Source organism: Oncorhynchus masou, unplaced genomic scaffold (genome assembly GCF_036934945.1).
Source record: "Oncorhynchus masou masou isolate Uvic2021 unplaced genomic scaffold, UVic_Omas_1.1 unplaced_scaffold_978, whole genome shotgun sequence".
In the NCBI taxonomy this organism is placed as follows: Eukaryota; Metazoa; Chordata; class Actinopteri; order Salmoniformes; family Salmonidae; genus Oncorhynchus; species Oncorhynchus masou.
The window spans coordinates 3,231-25,242 of NW_027016292.1; the positions used below are offsets into that span (position 1 = coordinate 3,231).

At 56.1% G+C, this 22,012-nt stretch overlaps 1 protein-coding gene across 1 annotated transcript in view; it reads left to right on the forward strand.

Moving 5' to 3' along the window:
- Positions 1-936: 936 nt before the first annotated feature.
- The window catches only part of creb5b (cAMP responsive element binding protein 5b), a 72,613-nt gene continuing 51,537 nt past the window's right edge, over positions 937-22,012 (forward strand). The window contains exons 1-2 of the mRNA XM_064964414.1: positions 937-1,062; positions 4,655-4,765. Of these exons, the coding sequence (XP_064820486.1) occupies positions 937-1,062; positions 4,655-4,765 (237 nt within the window). The remainder of the gene's footprint in view (positions 1,063-4,654; positions 4,766-22,012) is intronic.

The following is a 22,012-nucleotide window of genomic DNA, read 5'->3' on the forward strand; positions in this document are numbered from 1 at the left end:
AGAGGGGGAGGGGAGGGGGAGGGAGAGGAAAGGGAAAGGGAGAGGAGAGGGAGGAAGGAGAGGAGAGGGAGAGGGGATGGGGAAAAAGGAGAGGAAAGGGAAGGGGGAGAGGGAGGGGGAGAGGAAAGGAGAGGAGAGGAGAAGAGGAGAGGGGAAAGGAAGAGGAAAGGAAAGGAGAAGGAGGAGAGGGGAGAGGAGGAGAGGGGAGAGGAGGAGAGGAGGAAAGGAGAGGAGAGGGAGGGAAAGAGGGGAGAGGGGATGGGAAAGGAGAGGGGGGGGGAAAGGAAAGGAAAGGAAAGGAAAGAGGAGAGGAGAGGAGAGGAGAGAGGAGAGGAGAGGGGAGGGCAGGGAAAGGAGAGGAGAGGAGAGAGAGAGGGGAGGGGAGACGAAAGGAGAGGAGCGGGGAGGGGAGGGGAGAGGAAAGGAGAGGAGAGGGGAGGCGAGAGTTACTGCACAGCATCCTTTACTGTCTGTCTTATTAGTAAAGCCTCAAGTGTAAACAACTATACACCAAAGACTACAGAGAGGATGTAGACTGACATGTCTCCAACTCTAAACAAGCTGGAACTGGGACACTGATTTAAAGACTGGATGTAAAAAGCTGCCTGCAAGATGGATAGAAGCGTGTTTGTCTGTTTGCTCCCACCCCTCTAATAGTGTTCCTGCTACTCCCCATAACCTGAAGTGAAGTAACACATCTGTTAGAACATAAAATGTGTCTATTGCTGTTATGTGGTGATGTTCTTATGATAAAGATATGGACATGATTTATTATCTCTCTAAAGAACTTGGAACGTGAGTTCAGGATGATTTTAATACGCTTTCCCTGTCCTGTGTGTGTGTGTGTGTGTGTGTGTGTGTGTGCCTGGCCTGTCCCTGGCTCCCTGTCATCACTACTGCACCTACGGAACAGACAGAGACAGCCACTGTGCCTCCATGGCTGTCCCTGGCCCCCTGTCATCACTACTGCACCTACGGAACAGACAGAGACAGCCACTGCCTGCCACCATGGCTGGAACCCTGCCAGACCCCACCATGCAAGGCTCCTCTGTACTGATGCCTGTGAGTACACACACACACACACACACACACACACACACACACACACACACACACACACACACACACACACACACGTGGTGGTCACCCGGCTCAATGTAACAGTGATAGGTTTAGGCTACTACATGATTCTCTAGTTTCCCCTATACCCATCATGAGGTTACTACAACCTAGCTTATGAATTAAAGAATATAACGTAGGTGCACACAGGTCGAGAGACAAATTTGAGGTGACAGACAGTGACACATGGACAGACAGTGACATTGAATCCCGCCTTGCACACTCTTGCCTGCATCTAGCTAATATAGGATGTAATCGTTTGTCCCAACAATTGCAAATGATATTTTCTATTGTACAAATTCAAGTATGTTTTTCCCTGTTTTGTTCCGTTTGCTCCCGTTTAAGAAACGTTTTTCAACAGAATTGGCGGAATGAATACCCACTGATCACGTGTAAACACACAGCCACGTTGTATTCCTTCTGACATCCATGCGCTCTCCTCCTCTCACCTCTTCCCTTCGCTTGTGGACTTCAATGCACAACACATCAGCTGTCCGTGACCAGGAGTAAAAACCTTTCCAAGCCAAACAGCTACACGCGGCCTACATCGTTGTCACCATATTAACTAAAGTAACGTCCTAGTCAGCTAATAGAACTAACGCGTTAGTAAACCTGCTACAATCACGCAGTAACGTTAGTGTTTAGTCCATCAGCAGTTACACCCACGGGCCCCGGGGGCAATAAAAAGTTACACCCACGGGCCCCGGGGGCAATAAGTTACACCCACGGGCCCCGGGGGCAATAAGTTAGTAAACCTGCTACAATCACGCAGTAACGTTAGTGTTTAGTCCATCAGCAGTTACACCCACGGGCCCCGGGGGCAATAAGTTACACCCACGGGCCCCGGGGGCATTAAGTTACACCCACGGGCCCCGGGGCAATAAGTTAGTAAACCCCCGGGGCAATAAGTACAATCACGCAGTAACGTTTGTGTTTAGTCCATCAGCAATTACACCCATGGGCCCCGGGGGCAATAAGTTACACCCACGGGCCCCGGGGGCAATAAGTTACACCCACGGGCCCCGGGGGCAATAAGTTAGTAAACCTGCTACAATCACGCAGTAACGTTAGTGTTTAGTCCATCAGCAGTTACACCCACGGGCCCCGGGGGCAATAAGTTACACCCACGGGCCCCGGGGGCATTAAGTTACACCCACGGGCCCCGGGGGCAATAAGTTACACCCACGGGCCCCGGGGGCAATAAGTTACACCCACGGGCCCCGGGGGCAATAAGTTACAAACACGGGCCCCGGGGGCAATAAGTTACAAACACGGGCCCCGGGGGCAATAAGTTACAAACACGGGCCCCGGGGGCAATAAGTTACACCCACGGGCCCCGGGGGCAATAAGTTACAAACACGGGCCCCGGGGGCAATAAGTTAGTAAACCTGCTAAAATCACGCAGTAACGTTACAGTGTTTAGTCCGTCAGCAGTTACACCCACGGGCCCCGGGGGCAATAAGTTAGTAAAACCTTGACTTGGAAGAGTTCCAGTGTTGTGTTGGAACGTCATAGCCAGCTATCTAACTTAGCATCCCTCTGTTTGAGCAGGGTGTTTCAGTAGGCTAAACTAGCTAGCTGCATTTTCTAGATAAGTAAGTGAAACTGAAAGCTAGCTGTCCTCCAGCGACACCATTGTTCTACCCTACAGAGTGCTGTTGAGGCTACTGTAGACCTGTTTTAATAAATTATTTGGTGACGTGAATATATTTAGTATAGTTTTATAAAACTTTTTAAATGTTTTACCATTTTTATTTTTATAAAATTCACTGAGGAGAAAGGTCCTCCCCTTCCTCCTCTGAGGAGCCTCCACTGATGTACACACTGATGTACACACTGATTCACGCACGCACGCACGCACGCACGCACGCACGCACGCACACACACACACACACACACACACACACACTAACGCTACCTCCATCTTATCCCCTCTTTCAGTCTGTAATATCTGTGAGTTGTCCCACGTATTTCCCACCATATAAATGATTCATCACTAGTTATCCAAACGACCATCTCCTGCAGTGTGGCTTTCAGACACTGCCTCTTCGTCTCCCACTATATTCTAATCAAGCCAATGAGATTTGAGATCGGTGCAGTAGTGGGAGACAGACAGGGAATGATAACAACTCTGAGAAAGCTCCCCGTATCATCATTCTAATGATACCACATATGTTCTCATGGTAACACAAGACAGGCTGTGTTTATGGTGTGGAAAAAACCTCCCATGTTTATTAAATTAGGAGCTAAGCCTTTCTGGAGGAAGATTGACTGGTCAGGAAAGGGGTGCAGGTTTGGGTGATATTTATACACAAAACACACTTAGAGCAATGAAGGCTGTGTGGAGGGGTTCTGGTGCTGGGCCTCTGTGGATGGGGAGAGGTGCATCAGGGGGTTGGGGGTTGTTGGCGGGGTTAGTGGGGGTCATCAGAGGGGTTGGGGGTTGTTGGGGGTGGGGTTAGTGGGGTAGTGGGGGACATCAGGGGGTTGGGGGTTGTTGGCGGGGTTAGTGGGGGTCATCAGAGGGGTTGGGGGTTGTTGGGGGTGGGGTTAGTGGGGTAGTGGGGGACATCAGGGGGTTGGGGGTTGTTGGAGGGGTTAGTGGGGGTCATCAGAGGGGTTGGGGGTTGTTGGGGGTGGGGTTAGTGGGGTAGTGGGGGACATCAGGGGTTGGGGGTTGTTGGAGGGGTTAGTGGGGGTGATCAGAGGGGTTGGGGGTTGTTGGGGGGACATGGGGTTAGTGGGGGAGGGGTTAGTGGGGGGGTCATCAGGGGGTTGGGGGTTGTTGGGGGGTTAGTGGGGGACATCAGGGGGTTGAGGGTTGTTGGGGGTGGGGTTAGTGGGGTAGTGGGGGACATCAGGGGGTTGGGGGTTGTTGGGGGGGTTAGTGGGGTAGTGGGGGACATCAGGAGGGTGTTTTTTTTGGGGGGAGGGATAGTGGGGTGTGTGTGTGGGTCCCCTTTAATCACCACTTTAACCATTAAACATCTGACCCTGTATCACACATCACCCACACACACATCACCCATAGAAACAACCACACACATCACCCATACAAACAACCACACACAGAGAACCCATACAAACAACCACACACAGCATGCAACTAGAGCTGACCAGAACACACACAAACAGGAAGCCAGCCCAGCAGTGAGGGAGTTAAAACAGGAAGCCAGCCCAGCAGTGAGGGAGTTAAAACAGGAAGCCAGCCCAGCAGTGAGGGAGTTAAAACAGGAAGCTACTACCAGGGTGTGTGTCTGTAAATAGCACTGTTTTTGTCAGACAGACACACACACACCACGTGTCTCCTTGATAAGTGTGTGTGTGTGTGTGTGTGTGTGTGTGTGTGTGTTTGTGTGTGTGTGTGTGTGTGTGTGTGTATATGTGTGTGTGTGTGTGTGTGTGTGTGTGTGTGTGTGTGTGTGTGTGTGTGTGTGTGTGTGTGTGTGTGTGTGTGTGTGTGTGTGTGTGTGTGTGTGTGTGTGTGGGTGGGTGTGTGTGTTGCCGTAGTGTGATATATTGTTGTGGTCCTCAGATGGAGAGGCAGATGTCTATGTGTTCCAGTATGATGGGGATGCAGGGCCCCAACCATCCCAGCTCCTGTTCCTCCCCTCACGGACCCTCCATGCACTCTGAGGCCAAACTGGTGAGTCTCAATCCTCACCAACACACACATACACACACTAAATACACCTGAATAATAAAAACACACACATGCAGATGCACGCACACACACACCCTTCCACACACCCTTCCACACAGATATATGCTCAATGTTTTATACCGTTCTCTTTTCCACTTGGCCATGCCAACAAAAAGCTGCACTTGCTTTAAAGTCTCTGTGCGGATTTCATCATTTTGTGTGTGTGTGTGGAATCAAAGCTGCTAGGTCTGAACCTGTAGGAGCAGAGCAGCGCTGGTCTGGAGTCTCAGAGAGCCTGGATAAAAGGCCCTTTATGTGGCTGCGGCTGGGCTGCCCACCGCACTGCACCGACTGGCTGACTGATGTATATCTTAATGTACAGAACATGTTGTGGAATTGTGCAACTTGTTAGCACTAGTTTAACACAGCGGGAAGGAAATGGAATGACCTCATCCCTCACAAAGCAGGCAGTTAGAGAGAGGGGGGGAGTGAGAGAAGGCTGAGAGAGAGGGAGGACTACGAGGGAGAGAGAGAGGAGGGGGAGTGAGAGAAGGCTGAGAGAGAGGGAGGACTATGAGGGAGAGAGAGAGGGAGAAATGGAGAGGGGGTAGAGGGAAAAGGGAGGGAGGAGATTAGGGAAGATAGGAGATGACAGAAGAAAGGAGAGAGGGAGGAGAAGGGGTAGAGGAACGAGAGAAGAAGCGGAGAGAGGCAGAGAGAGAGCGAAAGAGGGAGGCAGAGAGAGAGTGAGAGAGAGAGAGAGAGAGAGAGGGGGAGAGAGGGAGGGAGAGAGAGAGGGAGAGAGAGAGTGAGAGGGAGACAGACAGACAGACAGACAGACAGACAGACAGAGGGAGAGGGAGAGAGAGACAGACAAAGTGAGAGAGAGAGAGAGAGCAGGGGGAGGGAGGGAGGGAGGGGGTAGAGGAACGAGAGAAGAAGCGGAGAGAGGCAGAGAGAGAGCGAAAGAGGGAGGCAGAGAGAGAGTGAGAGAGGCAGAGAGAGAGAGTGAGAGTGAGAGAGGCAGAGAGAGAGAGAGTGAGAGAGAAAGAGGCAGAGAGAGAGTGAGAGAGGCAGAGAGGAAGAGGCAGAGGCAGAGAGAGAGAGAGCGAGAGGCAGAGAGAGAGAGAAAGAGAGAGAAAGAGAGAGGCAGAGATAGGCAGAGAGAGAGTAGCAGAGAGAGAGAGTGGCAGAGAGAGAGCAGCAGAGAGAGAGAGCAGCAGAGAGAGGCAGAGGTAGGCAGAGAGAGAGAGCGGCAGAGAGAGAGCAGCAGAGAGAGAGAGCAGCAGAGATTGGCAGAGAGAGAGAGCAGCAGAGAGAGAGAGCAGCAGAGATTGGCAGAGAGAGAGAGCAGCAGAGAGAGAGAGAGAGCAGCAGAGAGAGAGAGCAGCAGAGAGCGAGAGAGAAAGAGAGAGGCAGAAGGAGGTGGTCTAAGGCAAGTGGCTGGTCAGAATAAAGTGCTGTTTGCTCTTCTGACTTGTTTAATGGCCCACTGATTACTGAGGTTGATGAGATTGAGAGGGGGGGTAGAAAGAGAGGGAAGAGAGAAGGAAAGACAGAGAGAAGTAGAGATGGGAGGGAGAGAGTGAGAGAGAGAGTGAGAGAGTGAGAGAGAGAGAGAGAGAGAGAGAGAGAGAGAGAGAGAGAGAGAGAGAGAAAGGGAGGGTGAGATAGAAAGACAGAGAGAAGTAGCGATGCGAGAGAGAGAGAGAGAGAGAGAGAGAGAGAGAGAGAGAGAGAGAGAGAGAGAGAGAGAGGTCATTAGCAGTGATTGCTCTGATAGACGAGAGAGAGAGAAAGAGGGAGAATGAGAGAAAGAGGGACAAAGAGAGAAAGAGGGAGTGAAAGGGGGAGAGGGAGAGAGAAAGAGGGAGTGAAAAGGGGAGAGGGAGAGATATGGGGAGAGAGAAAGAGGGAGAGAGAGGGGGGAGAGAGAAGGTGCATTCTCAGGGCACTTACGTGTCCCTCTTCCTCCTGCTCTCTCTCTAGATTGATCGTCTTTGTAGTCTTTTGGATCTCCTGCTGTTCCTATGGTAACACGCTGGAGTAAGACAATATTAGTGTTTTAGTCTTATCTCTGCATTGGCCTCCATCCAGACACACAGATCTTTTCCTTTTATTTCCCCTCTCGCCTATCGTTGTAATTGAATTGTAAATGCCAAGGCCACTAATAAACACAAGCAGACAGTCCTCAGAAAACGACCCAGGCTTCATTACTGGACGAACCTACAGGCTGCTTGACCAGTCAGATATTCATTCATTCTCTATTCATGACCAGATGGTTGGAGATTTGGGCCCTGACATTTCGAATGGCCCGGATATCTTGAAAGGTCCTGATGGAATCCCATGACTGTGGACAGAGAGTGAGAGGCTAATCGGCTTATCAGGCTCAGATCTCCAGCGTGGTTTTCATAAGGACCTGACGGACGGAGTGGGGGAGGGATGGGGAAGCGGGGGGGAACAGGGGTTTCAGGGGATCTCTGGTGTCTGTAATATCCACAGCCGGCCCAAGTCGATAAATACGGCTGTGCTATCGGGTGTCTGCAGCGTGATCAGGTCCATATGTCCCCTGCGATGCACTCGATCCAGCCCTAATCGCGTTACCCTGGACCATGTTGACTTTCCGCCAATGGGAAATCTCCCTCACTGTAACCCCACACCCCCCCAGCTTTACAACCTCAGAGCCTCAGACCCCTGGCCCAGCCGCTCACTACAGGAACATTTACATTAAGAGAGATGGAGGGAGGGAGGGAGGGAGGGAGGGAGGGAGGGAGGGAGGGAGGGGGAGAGGAGAGGGAGAGCGAGGGAGAGAGAGAGAGAGTAAGTGGGGGGGTGAGAAAAAGAGAATTTGAAAGACAGAAATTGATAAAAGATACTGGAGAGAGAGATGTGTGTTGTGGTAACTGAAGGCCTCCCCTGGCGGAGTTAACCCTCTCCTGCCCAGTGGGAGTGTGTGCTGCTGCTGATGGGGGCTAATGACGGCTAATAGATTTTGCGGTGGGGCTGAGCTGCTAGGAGGCCTAGGGAGACCTGTCTCTGTCTGTCTCTAGTGTAAATAGTTAATGAGCTGCAGGGAGGGCTGAAGGCAGGGCGGATATAGGGAGGGCTGATACAGGGAGGGCTGATACAGGGAGGGCTGAAGGCAGGGCGGATATAGGGAGGGCTGATACAGGGAGGGCTGATACAGGGAGGGCTGATACAGGTCTGATACAGGGAGGGCTGATACAGGGAGGGCTGATACAGGGAGGGCTGATACAGGGAGGGCTGATACAGGGAGGGCTGATACAGGTCTGATACAGGGAGGGCTGATACAGGGAGGGCTGATACAGGGAGGGCTGATACAGGGAGGGCTGATACAGGGAGGGCTGATACAGGGAGGGCTGATACAGGTCTGATACAGGGAGGGCTGATACAGGGAGGGCTGATACAGGGAGGGCTGATATAGGGAGGGCTGATACAGGGAGGGCTGATACAGGGAGGGCTGATATAGGGAGGGCTGATACAGGGCTGAAACAGGGAGGGCTGATACAGGGAGGGCTGATACAGGTCTGATACAGGGAGGGCTGATACAGGGAGGGCTGATACAGGGAGGGCTGATACAGGGAGGGCTGATACAGGGAGGGCTGATACAGGGCTGATACAGGGAGGGCTGATACAGGGAGGGCTGATACAGGGAGGGCTGATACAGGGAGGGCTGATATAGGGCTGAAACAGGGAGGGCTGATACAGGGAGGGCTGATACAGGGAGGGCTGATACAGGGAGGGCTGATACAGGGAGGGCTGATACAGGGAGGGCTGATATAGGGCTGAAACAGGGAGGGCTGATACAGGGAGGGCTGATACAGGGCTGATACAGGGAGGGCTGATACAGGGAGGGCTGATACAGGGCTGATACAGGGAGGGCTGATACAGGGAGGGCTGATACAGGGCTGATACAGGGAGGGCTGATACAGGGAGGGCTGATACAGGGAGGGCTGATACAGGGAGGGCTGATACAGGGCTGATATAGGGCTGAAACAGGGAGGGCTGATACAGGGAGGGCTGATACAGGGGGAGGGCTGATACAGGTCTGAGGGCTGATACAGGGAGGGCTGATATAGGGCTGAAACAGGGAGGGCTGATACAGGGGGCTGATATAGGGCTGATACAGGGCTGATACAGGGAGGGCTGATACAGGGAGGGCTGATACAGGGAGGGCTGATACAGGGAGATACAGGGAGGGCTGATACAGGGAGGGCTGATACAGGGCTGATACAGGGAGGGCTGATACAGGGAGGGCTGATACAGGGAGGGCTGATACAGGGAGGGCTGATACAGGGAGGGCTGATACAGGGCTGATACAGGGAGGGCTGATACAGGGAGGGCTGATACAGGTCTGATACAGAGGGGCTGATACAGGGAGGGCTGATACAGGGAGGGCTGATACAGGGAGGGCTGATACAGGGAGGGCTGATACAGGGCTGATACAGGGAGGGCTGATACAGGGAGGGCTGATACAGGGAGGGCTGATATAGGGCTGAAACAGGGAGGGCTGATACAGGGAGGGCTGATACAGGGCTGATACAGGGAGGGCTGATACAGGGAGGGCTGATACAGGGAGGGCTGATACAGGGCTGATACAGGGAGGGCTGATACAGGGAGGGCTGATACAGGGAGGGCTGATACAGGGAGGGCTGATACAGGGCTGATATAGGGCTGAAACAGGGAGGGCTGATACAGGGAGGGCTGATACAGGGAGGGCTGATACAGGGAGGGCTGATACAGGGAGGGCTGATACAGGGAGGGCTGATACAGGGAGGGCTGATACAGGGAGGGCTGATACAGGGAGGGCTGATACAGGGAGGGCTGATACAGGTCTGATACAGAGAGGGCTGATACAGGGAGGGCTGATACAGGGCTGATACAGAGAGGGCTGATACAGGGAGGGCTGATACAGGGAGGGCTGATACAGGGCTGATACAGGGAGGGCTGATGCAGGAAGGGCTGATACAGGGAGGGCTGATACAGGGCTGATACAGGGAGGGCTGATACAGGGCTGATACAGGGAGGGCTGATACAGGGAGGGCTGATATAGGGCTGAAACAGGGAGGGCTGATACAGGGAGGGCTGATACAGGGAGGGCTGATACAGGGAGGGCTGATGCAGGGAGGGCTGATACAGGGAGGGCTGAAACAGGGAGGGCTGATACAGGGAGGGCTGATACAGGGAGGGCTGATACAGGGAGGGCTGATACAGGGCTGATACAGGGAGGGCTGATACAGGGCTGATACAGGGAGGGCTGATACAGGGAGGGCTGATACAGGGAGGGCTGATACAGGGAGGGCTGATACAGGGAGGGCTGATGCAGGGAGGGCTGATACAGGGAGGGCTGATACAGGGAGGGCTGATACAGGGAGGGCTGATACAGGGAGGGCTGATACAGGGAGGGCTGATACAGGGAGGGCTGATACAGGGAGGGCTGATATAGGGCTGAAACAGGGAGGGCTGATACAGGGAGGGCTGATACAGGGAGGGCTGATACAGGGAGGGCTGATACAGGGCTGATACAGGGAGGGCTGATACAGGGAGGGCTGATACAGGGCTGATACAGGGAGGGCTGATACAGGGAGGGCTGATACAGGGAGGGCTGAAACAGGGAGGGCTGATACAGGGAGGGCTGATACAGGGCTGATACAGGGAGGGCTGCTACAGGGAGGGCTGAAACAGGGAGGGCTGATACAGGGAGGGCTGAAACAGGGCTGATTCAGGGAGGGCTGATACAGGGAGGGCTGATACAGGGCTGATACAGGGAGGGCTGATACAGTGCTGATACAGGGAGGGCTGAACCAGGGAGGGCTGATACAGGGAGGGCTGAACCAGAGAGGGCTGATACAGGGAGGGCTGAACCAGGGAGGGCTGATACAGGGAGGGCTGATACAGGGAGGGCTGATACAGGGAGGTCTGATACAGGGAGGGCTGATACAGGGAGGGCTGATACAGGGAGGGCTGATACAGGGAGGGATACTGATACAGGGAGGGCTGATACAGGGAGGGCTGATACAGGGAGGGCTGATACAGGGAGGGCTGATACAGGGGGGCTGATACAGGGCTGATATAGGGCTGAAACAGGGAGGGCTGATACAGGGAGGGCTGATACAGGTCTGATACAGAGAGGGCTGATACAGGGAGGGCTGATACAGGGAGGGCTGATACAGGGAGGGCTGATACAGGGAGGGCTGATACAGGGCTGATACAGGGAGGGCTGATGCAGGAAGGGCTGATACAGGGAGGGCTGATACAGGGAGGGCTGATACAGGGAGGGCTGATACAGGTCTGATACAGAGAGGGCTGATACAGGGAGGGCTGATACAGGGCTGATACAGAGAGGGCTGATACAGGGAGGGCTGATACAGGGAGGGCTGATACAGGGCTGATACAGGGAGGGCTGATGCAGGAAGGGCTGATACAGGGAGGGCTGATACAGGGCTGATACAGGGAGGGCTGATACAGGGCTGATACAGGGAGGGCTGATACAGGGAGGGCTGATACAGGGCTGATACAGGGAGGGCTGATACAGGGAGGGCTGATATAGGGCTGAAACAGGGAGGGCTGATACAGGGAGGGCTGATACAGGGAGGGCTGATACAGGGAGGGCTGATACAGGGAGTGCTGATGCAGGGACAGGGAGGGCTGATACAGGGGGCTGATACAGGGAGGGCTGATACAGGGAGGGCTGATACAGGGAGGGCTGATACAGGGAGGGCTGATACAGGGAGGGCTGATACAGGGAGGGCTGATACTGGAGGGCTGATACAGGGAGGGCTGATACAGGGAGGGCTGATACAGGGAGGGCTGATACAGGGCTGATACAGGGAGGGCTGAACCAGGGAGGGCTGATACAGGGAGGGCTGAACCAGAGAGGGCTGATACAGGGAGGGCTGAACCAGGGAGGGCTGATACAGGGAGGGCTGATACAGGGAGGGCTGATACAGGGAGGGCTGATACAGGGCTGATACAGGGAGGGCTGATACAGGGAGGGCTGATACAGGGAGGGCTGAAACAGGGAGGGCTGATACAGGGCTGATACAGGGAGGGCTGAAACAGGGAGGGCTGATACAGGGAGGGCTGATACAGGGAGGGCTGATACAGGGAGGGCTGATACAGGGCTGATTCAGGGAGGGCTGATACAGGGAGGGCTGATACAGGGAGGGCTGATACAGGGAGGGCTGATACAGGGAGGGCTGATACAGGGCTGATTCAGGGAGGGCTGATACAGGGAGGGCTGATACAGGGAGGGCTGATACAGGTCTGATACAGAGAGGGCTGATACAGGGAGGGCTGATACAGGGCTGATACAGAGAGGGCTGATACAGGGAGGGCTGATACAGGGAGGGCTGATACAGGGCTGATACAGGGAGGGCTGATGCAGGAAGGGCTGATACAGGGAGGGCTGATACAGGGAGGGCTGAACCAGGGAGGGCTGAACCAGGGAGGGCTGATACAGGGAGGGCTGATACAGGGAGGGCTGATACAGGGAGGGCTGATACAGGGAGGGCTGAACCAGGGAGGGCTGATACAGGGAGGGCTGATACAGGGCTGATACAGGGCTGATACAGGGAGGGCTGATACAGGGAGGGCTGATACAGGGAGGGCTGAAACAGGGAGGGCTGATACAGGGAGGGCTGATACAGGGAGGGCTGATACAGGGCTGATACAGGGAGGGCTGCTACAGGGAGGGCTGAAACAGGGAGGGCTGATACAGGGAGGGCTGAAACAGGGCTGATTCAGGGAGGGCTGATACAGGGAGGGCTGATACAGGGCTGATACAGGGAGGGCTGAACCAGGGAGGGCTGATACAGGGAGGGCTGAACCAGAGAGGGCTGATACAGGGAGGGCTGAACCAGGGAGGGCTGATACAGGGAGGGCTGATACAGGGAGGGCTGATACAGGGAGGGCTGATACAGGGAGGGCTGAACCAGAGAGGGCTGATACAGGGAGGGCTGAACCAGGGAGGGCTGATACAGGGCTGATACAGGGCTGATACAGGGAGGGCTGATACAGGGAGGGCTGATACAGGGAGGGCTGAAACAGGGAGGGCTGATACAGGGAGGGCTGAAACAGGGAGGGCTGATACAGGGAGGGCTGATACAGGGAGGGCTGATACAGGGCTGATACAGGGAGGGCTGAAACAGGGAGGGCTGATACAGGGAGGGCTGATACAGGGAGGGCTGATACAGGGAGGGCTGATACAGGGCTGATACAGGGAGGGCTGCTACAGGGAGGGCTGATACAGGGAGGGCTGATACAGGGCTGATACAGGGAGGGCTGAAACAGGGAGGGCTGATACAGGGAGGGCTGATACAGTGAGGGCTGATACAGGGCTGATACAGGGAGGGCTGCTACAGGGAGGGCTGAAACAGGGAGGGCTGATACAGGGAGGGCTGAAACAGGGCTGATTCAGGGAGGGCTGATACAGGGAGGGCTGCTACAGGGAGGGCTGAACCAGGGAGGGCTGATACAGGGAGGGCTGAACCAGAGAGGGCTGATACAGGGAGGGCTGAACCAGGGAGGGCTGATACAAGGAGGGCTGATACAGGGAGGGCTGATACAGGGAGGGCTGATACAGGGAGGGAGGGCTGAACCAGAGAGGGCTGATACAGGGAGGGCTGAACCAGGTTGGGCTGATACAGGGCTGATACAGGGCTGATACAGGGAGGGCTGATACAGGGAGGGCTGATACAGGGAGGGCTGAAACAGGGAGGGCTGATACAGGGAGGGCTGAAACAGGGATACAGGGAGGGCTGATACAGGGAGGGCTGATACAGGGCTGATACAGGGAGGGCTGAAACAGGGAGGGCTGATACAGGGAGGGCTGATACAGGGAGGGCTGATACAGGGCTGAGGGCTGAACCAGGGAGGGCTGATACAGGGAGGGCTGATACAGGGAGGGCTGATACAGGGAGGGCTGAACCAGGGAGGGCTGATACAGGGAGGGCTGATACAGGGAGGGCTGAACCAGGGAGGGCTGATACAGGGAGAGCTGATACAGGGAGGGCTGATACAGGGAGGGCTGATACAGGGAGGGCTGATACAGGGAGAGCTGATACAGGGAGGGCTGATACAGGGCTGAGGGCTGATACAGGGGGCTGATACAGGGCTGATACAGGGCTGATACAGGGCTGATACAGGGAGGGCTGAAACAGGGAGGGCTGATACAGGGAGGGCTGATACAGGGAGGGCTGAACCAGGGAGGGCTGATACAGGGAGGGCTGATACAGGGCTGATACAGGGAGGGAGGGCTGATACAGGGAGGGCTGATACAGGGCTGATACAGGGAGGGCTGATACAGGGAGGGCTGATACAGGGAGGGCTGATACAGGGCTGATTCAGGGAGGGCTGATACAGGGAGGGCTGATACAGGGCTGATACAGGGAGGGCTGAACCAGGGAGGGCTGATACAGGGAGGGCTGAACCAGGGAGGGCTGATACAGGGAGGGCTGAACCAGGGAGGGGATACAGGGAGGGCTGATACAGGGAGGGCTGATACAGGGAGGGCTGATACAGGGAGGGCTGAAACAGGGAGGGCTGATACAGGGAGGGCTGAACCAGGGAGGGCTGATACAGGGAGGGGCTGATACAGGGAGGGCTGAACCAGAGAGGGCTGATACAGGGAGGGCTGAACCAGGGAGGGCTGATACAGGGAGGGCTGATACAGGGAGGGCTGATACAGGGAGGGCTGAACCAGGGAGGGCTGATACAGGAGGGCTGAACCAGGGAGGGCTGATACAGGGAGAGCTGATACAGGGAGGGCTGATACAGGGCTGATACAGGGCTGATACAGGGAGGACTGATACAGGGCTGATACAGGGCTGATACAGGGAGGGCTGATACAGGGCTGATACAGGGAGGGCTGAACCAGGGAGGGCTGATACAGGGCTGATACAGGGCTGATACAGGGAGGGCTGATACAGGGAGGGCTGAAACAGGGAGGGCTGATACAGGGAGGGCTGAAACAGGGAGGGCTGATACAGGGAGGGCTGATACAGGGAGGGCTGATACAGGGAGGGCTGAAACAGGGAGGGCTGATACAGGGAGGGCTGATACAGGGAGGGCTGATACAGGGCTGATTCAGGGAGGGCTGAAACAGGGAGGGCTGATACAGGGAGGGCTGATACAGGGCTGGTTCAGGGAGGGCTGATACAGGGCTGAAACAGGGAGGGCTGATACAGGGAGGGCTGATGCAGGGCTGATATAGGGCTGATACAGGGAGGGCTGATACAGGGAGGGCTGATACAGGGAGGGCTGATATAGGGAGGGCTGATACAGGGCTGATTCAGGGAGGGCTGAAACAGGGAGGGCTGATGCAGGGCTGATATAGGGCTGATACAGGGAGGGCTGATACAGGGAGGGCTGATACAGGGAGGGCTGATACAGGGAGGGCTGATACAGGTCTGATACAGAGAGGGCTGATACAGGGAGGGCTGATACAGGGCTGAAACAGGGAGGGCTGATACAGGGAGGGCTGATACAGGGCTGATACAGGGAGGGCTGATGCAGGAAGGGCTGATACAGGGCTGATACAGGGAGGGCTGATACAGGGAGGGCTGATACAGGGCTGATACAGGGAGGGCTGATACAGGGAGGGCTGATACAGGGAGGGCTGAACCAGGGAGGGCTGATACAGGGAGGGCTGATACAGGGCTGATACAGGGCTGATACAGGGAGGGCTGATACAGGGAGGGCTGAAACAGGGAGGGCTGATACAGGGAGGGCTGATACAGGGAGGGCTGATACAGGGAGGGCTGATACAGGGCTGATACAGGGAGGGCTGAAACAGGGAGGGCTGATACAGGGAGGGCTGATACAGGGAGGGCTGATACAGGGCTGATACAGGGAGGGCTGAACCAGGGAGGGCTGATACAGGGAGGGCTGATACAGGGAGGGCTGATACAGGGAGGGCTGAACCAGGGAGGGCTGATACCTTGAGGGCTGATACAGGGAGGGCTGAACCAGGGAGGGCTGATACAGGGAGAGCTGATACAGGGAGGGCTGATACAGGGCTGATACAGGGCTGATACAGGGCTGATACAGGGAGGGCTGATACAGGGAGGGCTGATACAGGGAGGGCTGATACAGGGAGGGCTGATACAGGGCTGATTCAGGGAGGGCTGATACAGGGAGGGCTGATACAGGGCTGAAACAGGGAGGGCTGAAACAGGGAGGGCTGATGCAGGGCTGATATAGGGCTGATACAGGGAGGGCTGATACAGGGAGGGCTGATACAGGGAGGGCTGATACAGGTCTGATACAGAGAGGGCTGATACAGGGAGGGCTGATACAGGGCTGAAACAGGGAGGGCTGATACAGGGAGGGCTGATACAGGGCTGATACAGGGAGGGCTGATGCAGGAAGGGCTGATACAGGGCTGATACAGGGAGGGCTGATACAGGGAGGGCTGATACAGGGCTGATACAGGGAGGGCTGATACAGGGAGGGCTGATACAGGGAGGGCTGAACCAGGGAGGGCTGATACAGGGAGGGCTGATACAGGGCTGATACAGGGCTGATACAGGGAGGGCTGATACAGGGAGGGCTGAAACAGGGAGGGCTGATACAGGGAGGGCTGATACAGGGAGGGCTGATACAGGGAGGGCTGATACAGGGCTGATACAGGGAGGGCTGAAACAGGGAGGGCTGATACAGGGAGGGCTGATACAGGGAGGGCTGATACAGGGAGGGCTGATACAGGGCTGATACAGGGAGGGCTGAACCAGGGAGGGCTGATACAGGGAGGGCTGATACAGGGAGGGCTGATACAGGGAGGGCTGAACCAGGGAGGGCTGATACAGGGAGGGCTGATACAGGGAGGGCTGAACCAGGGAGGGCTGATACAGGGAGGGCTGATACAGGGAGGGCTGATACAGGGCTGATACAGGGCTGATACAGGGAGGGCTGATACAGGGCTGATACAGGGCTGATACAGGGAGGGCTGATACAGGGAGGGCTGAAACAGGGAGGGCTGATACAGGGAGGGCTGAAACAGGGAGGGCTGATACAGGGAGGGCTGATACAGGGAGGGCTGATACAGGGAGGGCTGATACAGGGCTGATACAGGGAGGGCTGATACAGGGAGGGCTGATACAGGGCTGATACAGGGAGGGCTGATACAGGGAGGGCTGATACAGGGAGGGCTGATACAGGGAGGGCTGATACAGGGCTGATTCAGGGAGGGCTGATACAGGGAGGGCTGATTCAGGGCTGATACAGGGAGGGCTGATACAGGGCTGATACAGGGAGGGCTGAACCAGGGAGGGCTGATACAGGGAGGGCTGAACCAGAGAGGGCTGATACAGGGAGGGCTGAACCAGGGAGGGCTGATACAGGGAGGGCTGATACAGGGAGGGCTGATACAGGGCTGATACAGGGAGGGCTGAAACAGGGAGGGCTGATACAGGGAGGGCTGAACCAGAGAGGGCTGATACAGGGAGGGCTGAACCAGGGAGGGCTGATACAGGGAGGGCTGATACAGGGAGGGCTGATACAGGGCTGATACAGGGAGGGCTGAACCAGGGAGGGCTGATACAGGGAGGGCTGAACCAGGGAGGGCTGATACAGGGAGAGCTGATACAGGGAGGGCTGATACAGGGCTGATACAGGGCTGATACAGGGAGGGCTGATACAGGGCTGATACAGGGCTGATACAGGGAGGGCTGATACAGGGCTGATACAGGGAGGGCTGAACCAGGGAGGGCTGATACAGGGCTGATACAGGGCTGATACAGGGAGGGCTGATACAGGGAGGGCTGAAACAGGGAGGGCTGATACAGGGAGGGCTGAAACAGGGAGGGCTGATACAGGGAGGGCTGATACAGGGAGGGCTGATACAGGGAGGGCTGATACAGGGAGGGCTGATACAGGGAGGGCTGATACAGGGAGGGCTGATACAGGGCTGATTCAGGGAGGGCTGAAACAGGGAGGGCTGATACAGGGAGGGCTGATACAGGGCTGATTCAGGGAGGGCTGATACAGGGCTGAAACAGGGAGGGCTGATACAGGGAGGGCTGATGCAGGGCTGATATAGGGCTGATACAGGGAGGGCTGATACAGGGAGGGCTGATACAGGGCTGATTCAGGGAGGGCTGATACAGGGAGGGCTGATACAGGGCTGAAACAGGGAGGGCTGAAACAGGGAGGGCTGATGCAGGGCTGATATAGGGCTGATACAGGGAGGGCTGATACAGGGAGGGCTGATACAGGGAGGGCTGATACAGGGCTGAAACAGGGAGGGCTGATACAGGGAGGGCTGATACAGGGCTGATACAGGGAGGGCTGATGCAGGAAGGGCTGATACAGGGCTGATACAGGGAGGGCTGATACAGGGAGGGCTGATACAGGGCTGATACAGGGAGGGCTGATACAGGGAGGGCTGATACAGGGAGGGCTGAACCAGGGAGGGCTGATACAGGGAGGGCTGATACAGGGCTGATACAGGGCTGATACAGGGAGGGCTGATACAGGGAGGGCTGATACAGGGAGGGAGGGCTGATACAGGGAGGGCTGATACAGGGCTGATACAGGGAGGGCTGCTACAGGGAGGGCTGATACAGGGCTGATACAGGGAGGGCTGATACAGGGAGGGCTGATACAGGGCTGATACAGGGAGGGCTGCTACAGGGAGGGCTGAAACAGGGCTGATTCAGGGAGGGCTGATACAGGGAGGGCTGATACAGGGCTGATACAGGGAGGGCTGATACAGGGCTGATACAGGGAGGGCTGAACCAGGGAGGGCTGATATAGGGAGGGCTGAACCAGAGAGGGCTGATACAGGGAGGGCTGAACCAGGGAGGGCTGATACAGGGAGGGCTGATACAGGGAGGGCTGATACAGGGCTGATACAGGGAGGCTGAAACAGGGAGGGCTGATACAGGGAGGGCTGAACCAGAGAGGGCTGATACAGGGAGGGCTGAACCAGGGAGGGCTGATACAGGGAGGGCTGATACAGGGAGGGCTGATACAGGGCTGATACAGGGAGGGCTGAACCAGGGAGGGCTGATACAGGGAGGGCTGATACAGGGAGGGCTGATACAGGGAGGGCTGAACCAGGGAGGGCTGATACAGGGAGGGCTGATACAGGGAGGGCTGAACCAGGGAGGGCTGATACAGGGAGAGCTGATACAGGGAGGGCTGATACAGGGCTGATACAGGGCTGATACAGGGAGGGCTGATACAGGGAGGGCTGAACCAGGGAGGGCTGATACAGGGCTGATACAGGGCTGATACAGGGAGGGCTGATACAGGGAGGGCTGAAACAGGGAGGGCTGATACAGGGAGGGCTGATACAGGGAGGGCTGATACAGGGAGGGCTGATACAGGGCTGATACAGGGAGGGCTGAAACAGGGAGGGCTGAAACAGGGAGGGCTGATACAGGGCTGATACAGGGAGGGCTGATACAGGGAGGGCTGATACAGGGCTGATACAGGGAGGGCTGCTACAGGGAGGGCTGATACAGGGAGGGCTGATACAGGGAGGGCTGATACAGGGAGGGCTGATACAGGGAGGGCTGATACAGGGCTGATTCAGGGAGGGCTGATACAGGGAGGGCTGATACAGGGCTGATACAGGGAGGGCTGATACAGGGCTGATACAGGGAGGGCTGATACAGGGCTGATTCAGGGAGGGCTGATACAGGGAGGGCTGATACAGGGCTGATACAGGGAGGGCTGATACAGGGAGGGCTGATACAGGGCTGATACAGGGAGGGCTGATACAGGGAGGGCTGATACAGGGCTGATACAGGGAGGGCTGATACAGGGCTGATTCAGGGAGGGCTGATACAGGGAGGGCTGATACAGGGCTGATTCAGGGAGGGCTGATACAGGGAGGGCTGATACAGGAAGGGCCGATACAGGGCTGATACAGGGAGGGCTGATACAGGGCTGATACAGGGAGGGCTGATACAGGGAGGGCTGATACAGGGCTGATACAGGGAGGGCTGATACAGGGCTGATTCAGGGAGGGCTGATACAGGGAGGGCTGATACAGGGAGGGTTGACACAAGGAGGGCCGATACAAGGCTGATACAGGATACAAGGAGGGCTGATACAGGGAGGGCTGATACAGGGAGGGCTGATACAGGGAGGGCTGATACAGGGAGGGCTGCTACAGGGAGGGCTGCTACAGGGAGGGCCGATACAGGGCTGATACAGGGAGGGCTGATACAGGGAGGGCTGATACAGGGAGGGCTGCTACAGGGAGGGCCGATACAGGGCTGATACAGGGAGGACTGATACAGGAAGGGCCGATACAGGGAGGGCTGATACAGGGAGGGCTGATACAGGGCTGATACAGGGAGGGCTGATACAGGGCTGATACAGGGAGGGCTGATACAGGGAGGGCTGATACAGGGAGGGCTGATACAGGGCTGATACAGGGAGGGCTGATACAGGGCTGATACAGGGAGGGCTGATACAGGGCTGATACAGGGCTGATACAGGGAGGGCTGATACAGGGAGGGCTGATACAGGGCTGATACAGGGAGGGCTGATACAGGGAGGGTTGATACAGGGAGGGTTGACACAAGGAGGGCCGATACAAGGCTGATACAGGATACAAGGAGGGCTGATACAGGGAGGGCTGATACAGGGCTGATACAGGGAGGGCTGATACAGGGAGGGCTGATACAGGGAGGGTTGACACAAGGAGGGCCGATACAAGGCTGATACAGGATACAAGGAGGGCTGATACAGGGAGGGCTGATGCAGGGTGTGTTGTGTTGGGTCAGTGGATAGGGTGGTGTGTTGTGTTGGGTCAGTTGATAGGGTGGTGTGTTGTGTTGGGTCAGTGGATAGGGTGGTGTGTTGTGTTGGGTCAGGGGATAGGGTGGTGTGTTGTGTTGGGTCAGGGGAATAGGGTGGTGTGTTGTGTTGGGTCAGGGGATAGGGTGGTGTGTTGTGTTCGGTCAGTGGATAGGGTGGTGTGTTGTGTTGGGTCAGTTGATAGGGTGGTGTGTTGTGTTGGGTCAGTGGATAGGGTGGTGTGTTGTGTTGGGTCAGGGGATAGGGTGGTGTGTTGTGTTGGGTCAGGGGAATAGGGTGGTGTGTTGTGTTGGGTCAGGGGATAGGGTGGTGTGTTGTGTTGGGTCAGGGGATAGGGTGGTGTGTTGTGTTGGGTCAGGGGATAGGGTGGTGTGTTGTGTTGGGTCAGTGGATAGGGTGGTGTGTTGTGTTGGGTCAGGGGATAGGGTGGTGTGTTGTAATGGGTCAGGGGAATAGGGTGGTGTGTTGTGTTGGGTCAGGGGAATAGGGTGGTGTGTTGTGTTGGGTCAGGGGATAGGGTGGTGTGTTGTGTTGGGTCAGGGGAATAGGGTGGTGTGTTGTGTTGGGTCAGGGGATAGGGTGGTGTGTTGGGTCAGGGGATAGGGTGGTGTGTTGTGTTGGGTCAGGGGAATAGGGTGGTGTGTTGTGTTGGGTCAGGGGATAGGGTGGTGTGTTGTGTTGTGTTAGGGGATAGGCTGGTGTGTTGTGTTGGGTCAGGGGATAGGGTGGTGTGTTGGGTCAGTGGATAGGGTGGTGTGTTGTGTTGGGTCAGGGGACAGGGTGGTGTGTTGTAATGGGTCAGGGGATAGGGTGGTGTGTTGTGTTGGGTCTGGGGATAGGGTGGTGTGTTGTGTCAGGGGATAGGGTGGTGTGTTGGGTCAGGGGATAGGGTGGTATGTTGTGTTGGGTCAGGGGAATAGGGTGGTGTGTTGTGTTGGGTCAGGGGATAGGGTGGTGTGTTGTGTTGGGTCAGGGGAATAGGGTGGTGTGTTGTGTTGGGTCAGGGGATAGGGTGGTGTGTTGTGTTGGGTCAGGGGATAGGGTGGTGTGTTGTGTCAGGGGATAGGGTGGTGTGTTGTGTCAGGGGAATAGGGTGGTGTGTTGGGTCAGTGGATAGGGTGGTGTGTTGTGTTGGGTCAGGGGACAGGGTGGTGTGTTGTAATGGGTCAGGGGATAGGGTGGTGTGTTGTGTTGGGTCAGGGGATAGGGTGGTGTGTTGTGTTGTGTCAGGGGATAGGGTGGTGTGTTGGGTCAGGGGATAGGGTGGTATGTTGTGTTGGGTCAGGGGAATAGGGTGGTGTGTTGTGTTGGGTCAGGGGATAGGGTGGTGTGTTGTGTTGGGTCAGGGGAATAGGGTGGTGTGTTGTGTTGGGTCAGGGGATAGGGTGGTGTGTTGTGTTGGGTCAGGGGATAGGGTGGTGTGTTGTGTCAGGGGATAGGGTGGTGTGTTGTGTC